Source organism: Leptodactylus fuscus, chromosome 2, assembly GCF_031893055.1.
Source record: "Leptodactylus fuscus isolate aLepFus1 chromosome 2, aLepFus1.hap2, whole genome shotgun sequence".
NCBI classification, from domain to species: domain Eukaryota; kingdom Metazoa; phylum Chordata; class Amphibia; order Anura; family Leptodactylidae; genus Leptodactylus; species Leptodactylus fuscus.
The window spans coordinates 62,038,209-62,057,441 of record NC_134266.1 but is presented as its reverse complement, the minus strand read 5'-3'; the positions used below and the strand labels follow the sequence as shown (position 1 = coordinate 62,057,441).

At 41.5% G+C, this 19,233-nt stretch overlaps 1 protein-coding gene across 5 annotated transcripts in view; it reads right to left on the bottom strand.

The window, feature by feature from the left end:
- Positions 1 to 4,969: 4,969 nt before the first annotated feature.
- The window catches only part of RAP1GAP2 (RAP1 GTPase activating protein 2), a 551,082-nt gene continuing 536,818 nt past the window's right edge, over positions 4,970 to 19,233 (bottom strand). For 4 of the 5 annotated variants that reach the window (XM_075263831.1, XM_075263830.1, XM_075263832.1 and 1 more), the window contains 5 exons: positions 18,367 to 18,480; positions 15,152 to 15,269; positions 11,796 to 11,913; positions 10,000 to 10,082; positions 4,970 to 5,965 (listed from right to left, as the gene is read on the bottom strand). In XM_075263831.1, coding sequence (XP_075119932.1) covers positions 5,963 to 5,965; positions 10,000 to 10,082; positions 11,796 to 11,913; positions 15,152 to 15,269; positions 18,367 to 18,480 — 436 coding nt within the window. In that variant the 3' untranslated portion in view covers positions 4,970 to 5,962. The remainder of the gene's footprint in view (positions 5,966 to 9,999; positions 10,083 to 11,795; positions 11,914 to 15,151; positions 15,270 to 18,366; positions 18,481 to 19,233) is intronic. The other variant, XM_075263834.1, reaches the window with a different exon arrangement.

The window sequence follows — 19,233 nt, the reverse complement described above, 5'->3', positions numbered from 1 at the left end:
TAAAGTTCCCTAGGTTGTAGGCTGCAAACTTGTGGCCTGCACACTATGGACAGCTTCAGTGTTGAAACTTGCCCCTCTCCAGCCCCCTACAACTCCTGCGTTGCCTCAGGTACACAGCTGTGATGTATGTGCAACTGGAGTAGGGGGAAGAAAGCACGACCAGGAGCAGTGAGGTAAGTAATGTGGCATCTGTACTGGGGCCACTGCTGGGGACATTAAACTGTACAGAGCCAATGCTGGGGGACATTAAACTGTACAGAGCCAATGCTGGGGGACATTAAACTGTACAGAGCCAATGCTGGGGGACATTAAACTGTACAGAGCCAATGCTGGGGGACATTAAACTGTACAGAGCCAATGCTGGGGGACATTAAACTGTACTGGAGCTACTGCTGGGGGACATTAAACTATACTGGGGCCACTGCTGGGGGACATTAAACTGTACTGGGGCCACTGCTGGGGGACATTAAACTGTACTGGAGCCACTGCTGGGGGACATTAAACTGTACTGGAGCTACTGCTGGGGGACATTAAACTATACTGGAGCTACTGCTGGGGGACATTAAACTGTACTGGGGTCACTGCTGGGGGACATTAAACTGTACTGGGGTCACTGCTGGGGGACATTAAACTGTACTGGGGTCACTGCTGGGGGACATTAAACTGTACTGGGGTCACTGCTGGGGGACATTAAACTGTACTGGAGCTACTGCTGGGGGACATTAAACTATACTGGAGCTACTGCTGGGGGACATTAAACTATACTGGGGCCACTGCTGGGGGACATTAAACTGTACTGGAGCTACTGCTGGGGGACATTAAACTGTACTGGGGTCACTGCTGGGGGACATTAAACTGTACTGGAGCTACTGCTGGGGGACATTAAACTATACTGGAGCTACTGCTGGGGGACATTAAACTATACTGGGGCCACTGCTGGGGGACATTAAACTGTACTGGAGCTACTGCTGGGGGACATTAAATTATACTGGGGCCACTGCTGGGGGACATTAAACTGTACTTGGGTCACTGCTGGGGGACATTAAACTGTACTGGAGCTACTGCTGGGGGACATTAAACTATACTGGGGCCACTGCTGGGGGACATTAAACTGTACTGGAGCTACTGCTGGGGGACATTAAACTATACTGGGGCCACTGCTGGGGGACATTAAACTGTACTGGGGTCACTGCTGGGGGACATTAAACTGTACTGGAGCTACTGCTGGGGGACATTAAACTATACTGGGGCCACTGCTGGGGGACATTAAACTGTACTGGGGCCACTGCTGGGGGACATTAAACTGTACTGGAGCTACTGCTGGGGGACATTAAACTATACTGGGGCCACTGCTGGGGGACATTAAACTGTACTGGAGCTACTGCTGGGGGACATTAAACTGTACTGGAGCTACTGCTGGGGGACATTAAACTATACTGGGGCCACTGCTGGGGGACATTAAACTATACTGGGGCCACTGCTGGGGGACATTAAACTGTACTGGGGCCACTGCTGGGGGACATTAAACTGTACTGGAGCTACTGCTGGGGGACATTAAACTGTACTGGGGTCACTGCTGGGGGACATTAAACTGTACTGGGGTCACTGCTGGGGGACATTAAACTGTACTGGGGTCACTGCTGGGGGACATTAAACTGTACTGGGGCCACTGCTGGGGGACATTAAACTGTACTGGGGTCACTGCTGGGGGACATTAAACTGTACTGGGGTCACTGCTGGGGGACATTAAACTGTACTGGAGTCACTGCTGGGGGACATTAAACTGTACTGGGGTCACTGCTGGGGGACATTAAACTGTACTGGGGTCACTGCTGGGGGACATTAAACTGTACTGGGGCCACTGTTGGGATTATTTAACAATAAATTTGTATTGTATAGAATCTTAAAAGAATGCAGTCCTTCAACTTCCTATTTTTGTATGTGCAGCCCAGTTTGAGACCCCTTGTTTAGGGTCACCTGAATCAAATAGTGTTTTTTCTCCATTCCCCAGATAACATATTTCCTTGTCAATATGCAAATAAGCTTTTTGGAGCATTGAAAGCATTACCATTGTTCCAAAGAGGTAAGTGGTAACACCCATATTGCTCCAAAGAACTCATTTGACATAACTGGCACTGCTTGAGTCAGGTCATCCAACCTATTTACCTATAGGGCCGGGTTGCTGTGCTGGATTCTGCTGACAGACTCCCTTTAAATACTATCAGAACTCAAGAAAAAAGCCTGTGAGTTTTGTATGCCCCACACCCTCATAGTCATTGACAGATCTACATGTATAGAAAGTAATACAGAAAAAGCTATCAGCAGTGAGTGGGCAAAAAAAATCTAACTTTGTTTGCTGTCAGTTTCTAGCTGTTTGGCATGAAAGGATAAAATACACTACAAATAGCGGGTATTTTTCTTCCATTTTTAGTGCATTCTGGGTGCACTTTAGTTTTTTATGCTGCATTTACTAGCTATGGTGTTTTTTTCCAGTTATTTTCCTATAGACTTTTCTACAGGAAAAAAAATCTTGCAAAAAAACTAAAGCTTAAACAATGACTCTATCATCCATCTGTTGTTCCTCTGTTATTCTTCCTGGGAACATATGAATTCATTGGATTGCCATTCTACTTGTCAATAAATTAACAGCTTGAGACTATGTGGTAACATAGAGATGATGAGCGCATAGAGAGACAATGATCATTGACAAAGGGAAAGATAACACTAAGTTGTCAGGTTATTGGAAAAAAAAGTCAAGAGAGCTGGCAGGTCCTCTTTAAATGTTATGGAAAAAAAAAATCAACGTAAATTTACAGTACAATTATATAGTACAGTATAATAAAACAACAGTATGTATGTGTTGTACGCCTGCAATTCTACCAACCACCAGTAGAGAGCACTCAATACTCAATAACAAAAAAAGAGTCATGGGCGATTATGTATTTGCATATTATTAACATAGCCTAACAAAGAAATGAGATTTTAGATGACAAACTTCTGAGCAGCAAGATGTCTGTGCATTAGAACCCAGCAGTGACCTTTATTATTTAATACTAATGGTTTTTATTATGCATGTGCACAGGTTTACTTTAAATAATTTAGTACCAGAGGAGTAATAGTGCGTCACCGTCTACGAGCGAACAGCGGGCCGCAGCTGTCAGTCTAGGTGTGCGCAATTTTTAGTGTCATACTATTATAGCTAGTCACATGAATATGGAATATTCCTTTGCTGGTAACGGATAGCTTTTTTTAACCGGCAATTCGGCTTCCAAAATTTCTCTGAGCGGAACGGAGCGGCCATACTAAGCACAGTTAGTAGTCACCCTTAGTCTGTATCCAATATACGAGGTAGAATGAACCCCATAGGACATATTCACACATCTCACACATCCATATTATAAGCCTGTTACTGACTGGCGCAGATCACATAAGATGTAAGGCAGGAAATCTCAAACACGGAATTTTTTGATGAGATCTACCTGTTTTTCACAAGAATTATGTCTGTGTCAATGATGTGGTGAAAGTAGTTGTATCGGGGTTTCTTATTATTCTGATCTATACATTGAAATGGACATTTATGAGTTAATTTATTAATACAGAGGATTAATGGCCATTAAAATAGTAACCAAGACTTTAAGAATATAAATGTGTGAACCCTTAACATAAAGGTGTAACCAACCACCTGCATATGACTACTGAATCCAGCGATTGGCTATAGTGGTCAAGTGAAGGCGAGAAATATTCCCTCTGCGCAGAGGTGAACCTAGGGGTTGTGCCGCCTGAGGCGGACGTTAGAAAGCCGCCGAGCAGAGGGGTCGGAGCGAGCGTCGTTAGCAGGCAGAGAGCAGGCAGGGAAAGGACCTGCTCTCTGCTAAGCGTGAGGGGCGGCCGCTGGAGCAGCGCTGCGTCCACAGGGCCGCCCCAATCCACCGCTCGCTTCCTGTGCCGGGCTGCCGAGATGGTGACGCTAAGCCAGTCCAGGACAGCTTGTCCTGGACTGTCTTAGGTCAGCAAAAATGCCGCCCTCCCCTGGGGCCCCGGCATAGCGCCGCCTGAAGCGGTCGCTTCGGGTTGCCTCATGGGAGGTGCGGCACTGCCTCTGCGATGCTGGGTGACCAGCACAGGGGAGCTGAGGCTGGGGTGAGGCACAGTATACAATATTGGGCCACACTAACAAAGTCCTTGACAGCCTGCAGTTCACAATACAAGCACTGGGTGGCCACATATAGACGTGTGAAACCATATTATCCTGAAAAGCTAACTATCTTGTGGCCGTCATATCTGAACTTGTGCACACACAGGGAAATGTATGGAAAGACATATCTGTAGATACACCTTTGGGTGCTTTTGTTTTTTATTAAAAGTTGTAACTGTTTTAACTTTGCAGCCTTCATTTTCCTCATACAGTGCAGACTGCTCAGTGATATCATCAGAGAAGTACATTCTCTAACCCTTATCTCTGTGCTCTGCACTGTATATGAAAAATACTGCAGGGTGAAAATGGTTGAGAATTTTTAATAAAAACCTACTAGAAAAAAATGTTTCTTTTTTTAATCCTATAATAGGTGCAATTCAATCTAAAAAAAATAAATGCCCTAGGAAGTATATATAGCCTTTAAATGTTACTGATTTATGCAAAAATACCCCAAACCCTATACAGAGAGATGCAATTTTTTCATACTAACCCCCAACCAATGCTAAATATTGCAAAATGAACATATGGAAATAAAGTAACTGACAGTCTCTGTCTGATGACAAAAATATCCCAAAATGTAATCCCTATGTTTTATTAATAGATGCTTAAAACATGGCCCTGCTAAGGTTAAAAACTCATGGCACCAAAATCAGGTTTGGCCAATCGCCAAGGCAAATGGTGGACGCCAAAGCCTTACCTGTATAAGAACTTTGGCATCAGATGGCAGCGTTCCCTACTACCAAGTTTAAGCTTTTGACCTAAAGAGGCTTTAAGAGAACACAATGTGGCAGCTACCACCTATTTAATAAATTCTGCAGAGGTAGAAAAAGTGCTCAAACAGATAGTAGTACAGTATTCTCTATGCAAAGATTATTTTAATGTTGTTAAACATGCAAGATGGACACGCAGGGTCTCCTGATATCAAGAAGGGGTTGTATACGGTAGTACAATCCCCTGCCATCAGATGGCTAGGCTATACTGACTAGAAGGCAAATCCAGCCCTCAGAGTATCCATAATTATTCAAGGAGATTTTGAAACACACAACTTATATTGAAGATAATGATGACCTATTCTGTGTCCCACTTCTGACACTTTTTCTGCTCATGTCTTAAGACTAAGACCAAAGGACCTTGATTGGTGGTAATGTTTCACAAAGTTGGATTCATTCTTCAAGCCATTGCACATTCAGATACATTTGTGCGTATACATTGCATACAATGCCAAAAAAGCAGCGATGTCTAATGGGTCATTCAATAAAATGGTATGACAGACACCGACCCCAGGAAGATCCTCAGGCACTATCTAGATAGATGAAAGAGCAGAATTTGGAGATATCACTGTATCTAACATCAAGTACCACCTTGGGAGGAATGCCCTAAATTGTGGTAAGAATTCCAGTGAATTTCAATTATAAATAAAGTTGGCACTCGGTGTTCAGGTGCTGTCGCGTATAAAGACCGTGCAAGTTGGATGCTTCACATTAAAAGAAAATTCTTTGCTTTAGACAAAGTAAAAGGAAAAAAAAATTGGGTAAGAGTCAATTCCACAATTGACAAGACAGTCATACTATAAAACTCCGCTCACAAGACGAGTGTCACAGGACACGAGGAGTGCACTAAGATGGCAGTTCTTTCTTTGATTGGTGGGAAACAGCTTGGGAGTTAAACATTTCCATGAATGCATTGTGGCAGTAACTATTCGTGGAGTGACTATACCCTCACAGGCCAGTTCTGAAGTTGGTAGTTCCACTTCGACAGGACGTCATCTCACTGCAACACAAATTGGAAAGACGTTAGTGCAGAAATGATGAATGGCGTGACAGGTTTTGTGCAGAATATCATGCTGAAGCAGAGCATTCAGGGCCCAGTCTTTTGTCAGTCACAATAACAACATGCTCCATGACACACGTAGCAAGACAAAGACGTATTAAAAGACAGTAAAGACCCGGGGCATACAGCAAGCTGTCAGCAGGAAATACAAAGTAATGGCAAATATATGTATTTCTTCCAGCTATTTGCCTGAACGTGACTGTTATATATCCTAATAGATAAGCAAACTGTACAAATGAGGGATTTCACCTGCGCGGTATCGGGTAAGGCTCAATCAAAATTCGCCTATTATAACAAAAATGGAAAAGTTTAAGTTAAAGTCCTCTCCATATTTTAGATTTGTGTGTTGCAGATGTATAATATATAACCATAGTCTGCTATGAGTCCACACTGTACCTTCGTGTGCCAATAATTTTATATGGAACCACACAGGACAAATTCTGTATGAATCCATGAGAAAATCTATCTTGCATATAGTAAGCTACAAAAAAGCCTCTATAGAAATTTGGCCCACACAATACACCGATCCTTAAAGGGGTATTCCCATAACTCTAGTTCTGCAGCCTGAAGGCTCTGTACTCTCTTCACTTCCTGGATTTCTCGCACATTGGTGGGTGGGGTTTCAATTGCTCTATCTGCTATGATCCACAGTATGACACTGATGTGGAAACTGATATAGCAGAGCTGGATTTGAGTCAGCTTGCATTACATTCAGAGGTAACGGACTCCTTATATCAGCCCTTATCAGCCAAATTCAATTAAACCGGCTGATAAGTGGAAAAGCTGAAGATAGACAGCACCATAATCCCGGAGCTCTCACCTTCCCCCTCCCCTATATGAGGAGCTCAGTTGCTTGTCAGCCCCTCCCTCCCCCCTGAGAGCAGGCAGCTACTACACTTGACAAATGAGCAGATAATCCCAAGGGCCAGTGTCAACAATGAAGTGAATAAATTAAGATAGCGGCCAAACAAAGCAGTTTTGATAAAGCAATGTATTTAGGAAAAGTCTTATATCCATATAATCTATCAGTATAGATAGGATCCTTGTTATGGGACAACCCCTGTAATTTGGACATGTGGGCACTATATGTGTATGATTCTTAAGGCTAAGACTCAACATTGCGGAAACACAGCGTTTTTCGTTTCAGATTTTGCTGCTTTTTCTGAGACAAAGTCATAAGTGGATTTAAAAGAAGATAAATTTTAAGATAAGAGAAATGTGTTTCCTTTATAACTTCTATTCCTTTTCAAGCCACTCCTGACTTCGGCTCAAAAATCTGCAGCAAAATCTGCAACAGAAAATGCTGTATTTCTGCAACATGCGTCTTTAGTCTTAGGCTAAGGCTCCACGTAATGTCAACCAGCAAAAAAGAGTTGCAGAAAAAAAACGCAGCGGCAACGCAGCGCTTTAAACTGATAAAGTTCTCAGAGGTTTCCACTGTGGACTTCCATTTTTCGATTATACCTATGGGGAAACTGCCAGCGTTTCCGTAGGTATAATTGACATGCTGCAATTTCCAAAATTGCACCAGTTTTTGAAATCACCGCCTGTCCACACTATAGTTTTTACCGCGAAGTGGACATGGGATTCCCTAGAATCCCATCTACTTTTCTCTGCCTGTAAAATGCAGTGATTTTTGTGCGGCAGCAAATTGCAGCCTTTATGCCACATGGAGCCCCGGCTTAAAGGAGTTTTCCAGCCCCTAGGTGTTTTTTTTACACTAATCAGCATATCGGATGGTGGGAAACACCTGGGCCCCATACTTGCTTGGCCATTCACTGGCAGAGGTTGGCCACCACAGCAGCCATATGGCTGGACAAGCATTACAAAGGCGGTGGGGAATTTGTGAGGTGATTACTGTTTTTAACCTATTCTTAACCCAACCGCTTTTCATTTTTTTCCCCACCAGACAGGGATTTCTCTTGAACTACAACCATTGTACTAATATCTGTGTCTATGATTGGAGTTACCCAGCAATAAGCATTGTCAGACAAGTCACTTGAGTGTTATAGACTCTTCACATCTGCATTGGAGCTTCCATAGCAAATGTTGCCCCATTAATCTGAAAAAACACAGGGCTCTATTCAGCACTATGACAGGACCCAATGTAATAATACCAGTGGAAGTCAAAAGGGTCCACTGGGCTAAGCTGGTATCCATCATGTGACACTACAGCTTGAATTCCATGTTCCAGTAGTTGAGTAGTACAAGAGATACCAGTAGTGTGTATGAGTAGTGCAAGAAAGACCAGCAATGTGTATGAGTAATGCAAGAGAGGCCAGTAGTTCAAGAGAGACTAGTAGTAAGCATGAGTTTTGCAAGATAGACCAGTAGTGTGTATGTGTAGTACACGAAAGACCAGCAGTGTGTACGAGTAGTGCAAGAGAGACCAGTAGTAAGCATGAGTAGTGCAAGAGAGACCAGTAGTAAGCATGAGTAGTGCAAGAGAGACCAGTAGTAAGCATGAGTAGTGCAAGAGAGACCAGTAGTAAGCATGAGTAGTGCAAGAGAGACCAGTAGTAAGCATGAGTAGTGCAAGAGAGACCAGTAGTGTGTACGTGTAGTACAAGAAACACCAGCAGTGTGTATGAGTAATGCAAGAGAGACCAGTAGTGTGCATGCTCAGATATGTCTGCAACTCCCACAACTCCTCTCCAATCATTTTGTGGAACAAATGGGGACAGTTCCTAAAATAGATGCGGGTCCCAGAGACAGGACCTTCATCTGTCAGGCATTTATGGTATATCATATGGCTATATCATTAAATACTGAGATACCCATTATAGGGAAGCTGTCACCAGGAAAATGCTGTGCAATCTGCAGGCATCATGTTATAGAGCAGATCGATATATAAGTTTATGAAAGTTTGTTGAGCTCTCTGCTCTTTCCATACTTAGAAGTCAAGGAGGCGGTCCTATCAGCGATTGACTGCCTGCCCACTAAGAACGTACATGCATGCAGCTCTTCCAGTTTTATGACATGCCTACTGCAGATTACACTGCTGTTCCCTGGTGAGAAGAATCCATCTATATTATGTCTTCAGTTTGTAGTGAGTTAAGTATAGGTAACACACTACAGATGGAAATGTTTGTTACTCTTGTCCATCATGTTTTTTTTTTTTACATTAGAGTGTTTGGGAATGCACAACAGATGGAGACAGCTGCCAACTGCCGGGTTTCCGTCTCCTGTCCAGTTTCTTGAAGACGGAAACCTGCAAAGCGGAGACTGGGCGCAGGTGTGAACCTGCCCTTACATGTTTCTTAGGTTGTGTTACATTTTATAGGTGTCCCTTGAAGACTCTTTGATACATATACTGCCATATTGTACTCGGAGGTGACTGACTCTATAAACCCATTATCTGGCGGTGGTGATGATGAGCCTCCTAGTAGTTAGTTATGAAGGTTAGTAAGGTTTTATGCACTATCGAGGTTATCACAGCAATAAAACTATTTACTGCAAGACATAGATGTATAGGTGATGGTATAAGCCAATACGTGGCGATTTACAATGCACGATTTACGACCACTAAGCTGCTTTGTATGTTGCAAGCTCTCAGGCACTGGATCAGTTATGTGGCTCACATGGCCATTATCATGCAAAAGAACATGGGACCATATGACAATGAGTGTTTGTAGGTTTAGGTGTGAGTTATTGATGGTATAAATCTTCATACACATACCAACAAGTAAAGCTAAGCTCCATATATGAAAAGACATCTCCATCGCTTATGGTTTCCATTTTAATGGCACATGCCTTACATTAACCAACACGGAAGGAGTATAGCTGTAGAAGCCTCCAGTGGTGATGCAAGAAGCCAGTCACAGCACAGGCATGATGGATAATACTGTAGGTTTAGAAACCGTTCCATTACCTAGGTTTGACGCTTAAACTTTTCACAACTCAGCTCATATGACAAAACAGTACAGCTCGCCCATGCTGCCTAGGGTTGGACATCTGTAGACAATGCTACTTACTGTACTTGAGCCGGAACTTGACTGGCTGAGTTTATCAAAACGAAATTTGAGGTTGGATCTTGGGGAATTTCTACTCTTTATATCTGTGAGAAGGAAAAATGATCAGAGGTGATTTAGTTACTTCTTCACCTTCCGGCTATATGTGGGAATACAGAGCACAAGCAGTTCACCAGATACATAGAGTAGTTAAAGGTGTATAGATGACGTTCTTCACACCTTATAAAAATGTGAAAAATGTGGACTTGGATAAAATTATAACTTAATGTGAGAATAATAAGCATAATAAAGGCCCTGTAGTCTATTCTTTAATGTAAAAATCATTGTACAATATTTGAACCCTCTACTGAGTTATCCATGCTTGAAATAACAAGCCCAAAGTCTGAGACTGATCTACTTCCAGGCTCTCATAATATCTGTTAGGAGTAGGGCCAGAGCCTCCGCAATGGTGTGCGGAGGTTGCCAACTCTCTCCTCTTTGCCGCTCCCAATCCTCCACTTCTGGGTCTGAGGGGACGGACTGGAACCTCTGCAACGATGTGCGGGGTAGAAGGTCAGATGGTGGGCTGGAGCCTATTTAAGAATGTACCTCTGTTCCTAGAACCTGAAATTGTACTGCTCTGCTCTCCTGTTACCGACCCGGCCTGCTTGACCTTCTCTCTGGATCACCTTCTATACTGCACTGACCACGTTGACGACCTGGATTGGACGACTAGTCTCTGGTACTTTGCTGACATCTGCTGACTACCACCTGCCGCTATCTTCTGGTTCTTCAGACCTGCATCTCAACTCTGAAGATCTGCTGGTAGGAGTTCCCACTTTCTGGTTCTGCTGTGATCTGTGGTGCGCTGTGTGTCCAGCTTTCCCTGACCGGGGTGTGCTGGACGCTCAGCGCCATGTTAGCCATTTTGACCAGTGTGTCTAGTACTGGTTCCCACTATTGGCTAGCCGATACTCAGAGAATGGAGCAGGAAGCAGTCGGCCCAGTTTTAGGTTACTAGAGCTCCAGTTTGCTTGAAAGGGAGCTAAGCTGCAGTGACTCGGTTTAGCCACTACATGGAGAAGGGAGCTGTCTGTGACCTGCTTAATTCTTTGTGTATCAGCTGCCAGAAACAGTTGCTAGATGGGGGTTTTAGATGTAAGACCACCCACCTGCTCTTGATGGCCACTGAAGCCATCAAGAGCAGGTGGGACTAGTTGGATAGAGGTATCGGCAGGGAGTCCAGAAGACACTCTGTGGTTTAGTTCCAGGCTTCAAGCATCGATAACTCAGCACAGGACTTCATTGGCTTATCCAGTGGAAAAAAAAAAATAATCAAAATGTTTACAAAAAAAGAAAACGAAAAACACTTACTGACCCCCTCTGCTGCTCCTCTTTCAAAACTGACCGGTCCCCTTACAGTTCCCATCTCCTAGTTAAGCAGTAACATGTCAACATGAGACATGTAATCATCTCTGGACCAGGAAGTAGAGACTAGTGGAGACCACCTCACCAATTGGGAAAAATTGGGTATATTTTGGAGGTGAGTGGAGATTTTTTTAAAAAAAAAATTTGAACAGCATTTTGAGGAGGTTTTAAGTTGTGTTGACTAGATGATGAGCTCCGTTCATATCAAACCTTACAAACCCTTCACTAAAGATGAGCAAGACCGATCTCATCCAACCTTAAAGGTTCTCTACTTTTACAAGCAAGTCTCCTTCTCCTGAATATGAAATCCAGCTTCAGCGAGTACCATATGTAATGCCAGGCTGCTGCAGTATAGTCAGTCCTATAGCCATATAGTTTAATAAGGGAAGCACCTGTAGGGCTCCTGCTCATGATTACAGGGGTACTGGATGTATGGTTCTCGTGGCTAGGCGACGGACTGTAGACAAACACTTCCTGTTTGTAGGGTGATGCGGTCTGAGGCTGGCTGCCCTGTGGAAAACGTTTGTAAAAATAGATTTAGATCTTTTCATTTTTACTTTATTCAAGGTAGGCAAAAATAAAGGATAGATCTTATTTACCAATGTGATCCAGTACATACAGTATAAATAAATTCATCAAAAAAAAACTGCCTGAAGGAACCCCTAAGAAGTCATATCATTTGTTACCATGGCTACCAGAACAATTGCGCACATTGCATCGCTATATTAAATAAATCCTAAGTGTTATAGATTGACTTAAGTCATTAAAGTTATTGGAAGGTGAACCGTAGATTTGTCTCAGATACAAGCTGACGAAAAATATTATCAAGCGGACAACACAATGCTAAAGACGTCCTCGTGGTTACGTCAGTCCTGCTAAGACCCTGTGTATGAAGCCTCCACCACTCATATTAGATGTATAATAGAAGTCCCAGTAAGGATGTATTACTTCTCCAGTGCCATGGGAGTTTCCAACAATATTAAAGCAATATATAATTTCCTATGCAGGCTCTTGGAACAATAAAAGCTTTGATTATCTCTATTTTTAATTATTAGAATTGATTTTCTAAACCTCCATTCAGTATATACCTCTATTTAATATATGCCAGTAATCATATGAAAGAGCAAATGTAATCCTGCCTTAAACCATGGGTTAGCCATGTACCATCATCTTACTAGTTATATGTAGTTCAACAATTTTACAAATACAAATTTTGCAATTTTACAAAATACATGACAATTTTTACCAATTTGATTTTCAGTATACAAATCTTTCTGCACATTCTGCTTGTTCATGGCCTGACTACAGTTTGTTCTAGTAATTTCAGTTTTAGGCATTGTATAGTAAATGTGTACTAACTAGAGATGAGCGAGTAGTACTCGATCGAGTAGGTATTTGATCGAATACTACGGTTTTCGAAATACTCGTACTCGATCGAGTACCACTCGCTATTCGAATGGAAAAGTTGAACCAGCATTGATTGGACGAATGCTATACAGTCAGCCAATCAACGCTGGTTCTTCTCCTACCTTTAGAAGTCTTCTCCGTGCAGCTTCCCCGCGGCGTCTTCCGGCTCTGAATTCACTCTGCCAGGCATCGGGCCTGGGCAGAGCCGACTGCACATGTCCGCACTACAGAATAAATTCAGAGCCAGAAGACGCCGTGGGGACGCTGCACGGAGAAGACTTCTCCGAGGATCCAGCCCGACCCTCACTCGTGGACTTGGTAAGTATAATTTGATTGAATGTTGCCTACCCCTGAAACGAGCATTTTCCCCCCATAGACTATAATGGGGTTCGATATTCGATTTGAATAGTCGAATATTGAGGGGCTACTCGAAACGAATATCGAATCTCGAACATTTTACTGTTCACTCATCTCTAGTACTAACAATTGGATCTAACACAATACAGGAATGAATGAGCTGTATTGTAAATGCAATGTAAACCGATGTGGCATGGCTTTCCTATTTAATAGAAGTCCTGACACTGCGCCTGATGCATTGTACATTGGATACCACTGGCACCTGATAAAAATGATTGATTTGCAAAGAGGTAAGTATTGATGGGAAGACCAGGCTACACTTTCATGTCCTCATGCATATGCGGTTTTATATATCGCTACAAAGCCAACAGTGCACAGAATTCAGTCACTGTTGGCTTTCCCGATATGTGCCCTGTTGGTGGAGATATCGGTGCCATTAGTTTCTGCACCAATTTCTACCCACTGTCAGAAGGGCGCTCCTCATAGCTCAGTGTCATCGCTTCCACCATTACTAAATGTTCAGAAGACCATAGAATTGGGAATCATTCAATAGGAACTCAAGTAAGCCAGACATGTACAATACATTAAATATAGTCTTCTTAGAAATGAGGAAGAAATATACAAAACGCTGGCAACTCTCCTTAGAATTATATTCATTCATATGAAGGCAGTCCAAAGCTCACCAGACATTCCCACCCATACACTTGGCATGTAAAACAATGGCGGAAAAATGTATTTTACCACACACACAGCTATATTTTCATGCTAACAATTGGATCCATGACATTGGTTATATAGTTTATAGCTAGCATTGAAACTTCTGACTTCTACAATCTGGTAAATAGGTGGATGCCATAACATAACTTGGCTTCCACTAACTGGGACATGCCTATTGAAAATTAAATTACATTATTAAGAATATGTTTCTCAGGCAGAAAAAAAAACTACTTTAAGAATTTGAAGTGGATTTTAGAAATTCATTTTATGTTTTCTGAAAATCTATTCTAATATCTGCTGATTTCAAATTTCAGTTTCAGACAGAACCCACATGACGTCATCAGCAGAAATAAACTGCCTCTGCCACCCATACAAAATAGGCATGCTCATAGTCCATAGGGCATAGTCCATGTATGAGGCCACCCAATTCTAGGCCTTGATATCATATGTTGAAGTAAAGGATTTAACATGCCCAATGGACCAAACCAATGACAGTGTGGTATTATGGGAGCGTATTCTCCTCTATCTCCTGAAACTACATGTACTCTCAACCAAGACTGGAATGCATAATATGGAGGAGTTGGGAATTTCAATGTGACAAATACTAGTCACAGAGGCCCAATGATGGGTTAATGTATCACGCACTGGAAAGTCATATAGGAAGAGGCATCAATTGGGGGTTCGGCATTGATTCCCCTTTCCCCATTGAAACAAACATGTACGTTCAACCAGGACTGGAGTACACATTTGGAAGAGTCTGGAATCTCAATGTTATAAAAACTAGTCCTGTCAGATATCAAAGCTGTAAAATGCCTTGTCCCAAGGGAGGTAAGTTACTAACAGGGTGGTATTATGGCAGCTTATTCACCTCTTCCATTTCCATTTCCAACAACATGTATAATCTAAATATCTCAACCAAGTCTGGAGTGCATTATTACAGAGGGGTTGGGAATCTCAGTGTAACACATGCTGGTCATAGGGGCTCAATGACGAGTAAATATAAGCTATAACATGTAACAACGCGATAAGAATTATCTATATTTAAGGGTGAGTTTTCCTTTCCCTTTAAGAAGATTTTGTTCTTCGCTCCACCAGGGATCTCTCTGCCAAAACAAACTATTTTCCCGGAACTGCACGATATGATGTTAGTGATGCACAGCTCTACCCTTGTTCACAGAGAATTATTTTCTTGTTTGTAATATGGGATATTCTGAACTATTTTGCGCTCATCACAATCACTGCTTTAGGACATGTTTAATATACGTACCACACTCTCATATTCCTCCATGGCCTCGCTCTCTCCAGCCGTGCTGCTGAAACTGCTCGTACTGGATGAAGAGCGCGAGATGTTAGATCGCCCATTCTCCTTCAGTTTAATGTACGGCCTGGAAAACAAAATGGTTTAAGGTAAAATTTTAGAAAACAAAAATTCTAAATTTGCAAACTTTAGTGATCACTGACAAAATTTCTAAATTTACACAATATCTACAGCTAGGTCTATTATCTATAGGCAAGGGGTGAATTATGTGCTGGTGATGAGGTTAGTAATGTTATTTTACTCTTTTAACCCTTTCTGCTTTTTTCTAAAATTGTAACCCTACAACACAGTCCCCTTAATCTTATACAGCTCAATTGTAGACTTTACATGTAGCTTCAGTTCGGTGACTTTTGGGGATTACTTGAGTGTCTGTTGTCAATCGCCTATGTAATACTTACACTTAGTGCAGGAAAAGGTTAAATACAATGTGTATGAGGAATGTATTTTTGTCTCAGAGGTTTTCTCATTTTATTATAAATACAACTGTTCGGGCTTGTACAGAACAGCAAAGGATATTTCCCAGTGGAGTAAAAACATGTTCTTGTAGATCACTTCCAAGATTTAGCCAACGGTAGTTACAGTGCAATTGTAATACAGTGCAAGGAAGAATTACATGCAAGAGTTGGTTATATGAGAAAGGATGTCACAGAGGAAAGCAGAGCCGTTTTAACACATTGGTAGGTCCAGTGGCTTCATAAGTGGTCACCCCATCATCCCCACTAAGACATAGCTCCCAGCTTTCAGAAGACACAAAACCGCATTAGAATGGTGGTATACATGGTGCGCCAAAGTAAGTTATTTTGTGTTAAGCTGTGCCCCAAACCACACCCATTCCTATCACATGTCTTTGTGCCCAGCACAGTAATAGTGCACTTCAATTTATAGTATAAAGTCATGATGCCGCCACCAAACAGTAAAACGTCCCCTAAGTTTCCTGCATTAAGCATAATACTCCCTTAGTGACCCTCACAGAAGATAATGCCCCCTCAATGGCTCCCACAAGGTATAATGCCCATTAGTGGCCCTTGCACAGTATAATTCCTTCATTCTGGCCCCTATACAATATAATATAACCTCCCTAGCCCTTTGACCTATCTTGTCTGTAGAGCCCCATTCTCCCATTAGGGGGTCATATGTCTTATAGGGTTTTTCAACCTTTGTAATTATGGCAGTGTATGGAATAGATATGGTATCATTTGCTAATGGATTGCTCGGCTCCCACCAGTTGTGTATGGGCCAGTTGGTATATATTGACACCCTTACAAGCACATTTTTCCAATAGGGAGAGGGAACTAAATAGCTTTCAGATTCTTCTTGTGGTGGCTTATCTTCCAGGAGCATAAAAGTATTGGGCCTGATAAAATCCAACCACGGTATCATTCTCTTTCCTGCTGTTGGTAGACAGTTGAGAGGCCGCCATACGCATTAGAGTTCTGCCCAGTCGGTCTAAATAGGGGGTTTGGCTGAAATGTATTTAATACACTTGTCTAGAATGAAAGCTATGAAAGCTAGTGTTACATCCCACGGCCCTTCCTAACACAGCAAAGTACCCAGTGTCTTCCTGTCCCAGGAACTTTCCTAGCAAAGTGGGGGTCCGGGAGCTTTACTAATGCTGAAAGGATATGGGTTTAATAAGCAATATAGAATACTAAGTGTATAGTAGATGATGATATATAATTTGGGACATTCTAACACAATGTAAACTGTAATCAGCATTTTCTTCAAGTCAAGGTGTCTCTTCCCAATATGAGGAGTCCAGTACTATAAACAATACATTATACATGGGGGACTTGACAGGGATTTTGCATTGGAGCCATGTTATATCTCTGAAAGTTGTGTGTTTTCTTGTAATAGACATACTATTAATAAGGGCTTGTGTTTAGGGTTTGAAGTGCGTAAGCAACTTCCGTGGGATAAACACTTTCAGTTTTAATCCATCCTGAACACAAGTGCAGGATACAGGTTATATTTTATTCAACCATCTGCTAACCCACTACCTCTTGGTGTTCCTCCCCACACCGGCGATCGATATATAACAACACAGTAAGCCGTGTTATCTCTTTTTTATTTACATCCAAACTAATGCTTATTGAAAATCAATACATTCACAATGAACTATTGATTCTCTTATGGAGGTCACCAGATGGCACAGCATTAACATGATGCATATTTGGCTTTTGAACACTGAAAAGTGCAAACTATAAGTAATTACAGTATTACTAATAATTATTGTAGGATTAGTAACCTGCATAGCAGGAGCTGCTGATTCATTGCCCTTTACAGTCATTTACCTTTATATTTGCCAGTGTCCTTCACAGTAGAGAATTGCATTTCTATATAATATGTTCTTAAAGAATAACTTTTATTTTATGTCTTTGCAAATGAAATATTTTATTTAATATAAGAAACTTTATAATATATCTTATAAGAGGAAATAATTCCTCTCTCTACTTATCAGCTCCTCTCCTGCCTGCTAAACTGTTCAGTTCTCTGCTCAGTCCTGTCTTCACTAAGTGCAGACTGCAGTTCCTATAAGTCTATGAAGAGGGGATGGAGGGGAGAGATTGAGTCTTAGAAATCTGCTAGACATTTACTGTTCTGTGTCTGTGCTTGTTCCTCCCTTGGCTCCTTCCCCTCCTCCACCCTACCTTTTCCATAGACTTCTATGTAACCAGATCTGTCTGTGAGTCTTTAGTGAAGACAGATCTGGCAGTACATTGAGCATTTTATCAGGCAGGAGAGAGCTGCTAATATGTATCTGCTAAGATATTTTGCAAGATATAGAATATATCACAAAGCTCCCTATATTTACTCAAACTTTTCATTCACAAAAAGAAAAATTGAAATGACAATTACCACACTTTAAAGGGGTATTACCATCTCAAGGATCCTATCTATACTGTTAGCTTATGTAAATTGAAGACTTTTCCTAAATATTTTGCTTTAGAAATGCTGCTTTGTTTGCCTGTTATGTGACCTTATTCCTCCCATTGAAAGAAATCTAAATTAACTTTGGTGTATGATGTAACAAAACTTTAATGCTAGTTCTATTACATTACTCAATATATTATTATTTCTCATAAAATAAATATTAATGAAAAGCTGAAGTGTTCGGCTATCATACAATTCATAATCATAGTGTGAAATTTCAGCATTGTCTTTACCTTTCTTTGTTGGGACATATCTCTGGGGAACTGGGATTTGATGATGTCTCAGATTTGACATCCTGTGATGAATGGCCACAGTCTGGAGTTTTTGGTGTGGCAGACATGCTATCACTGTCAATAAGGAATACGTAAAGTTACATGAACTGTAAAATAATATTGGAAGGAAAACATACAATACAAGTAAAACAAGATTATACCAAATATCCATATATGCAGACTAGATGGGCTGATGTAGTTTAGGCTTGAGTCACATAATGAGAGTGATTTATCAAAACTGGAGGATCTTCCATGGGATTCAGATTCCAGTTCTTAATTTTCAGATCTTATGTAAAATGAAAAGGACAGTTCAATTGAATGTTATGGGCAACTCTTCTAATTTTTAGTGAATATTTTCCCCGTAATATGTTTTGTTAGCAACCTGTGAGCACCAGTCAGTCGCTAATCAGAAAACATTTTCGTGGCCCTCCCACTATAGGATCTTGCTATGTGGGTTCATGAAAAAAGTATGACACATGGCTTTCATCAATTTTTTTGACGGACCCATAGACTTTCATTGATGTGATGCAACAGTGAAATATCAACATCAGTGAAAAACAATAGAAATGCTTCCATTGTGTTTTTGCAGACCTATGTCCTCAAAAAACACAGAATTAATGGCAATAGCAATATGCGAACAAGTGAATAAGGCCTAATGGATGTGCAAATGTATCTGTTTGCATCTACTGTGAGCAACATTCTAGTTTTAGGAATCTAAAGCTCTACACAACTACATTGAGGGTTAGGAAAACAGAAGTGTGAGATAGATTTAGAAGCGCCTCTTGTCAGTTCGAAGATGGTGACAAACACAGATATATTTAGTATACT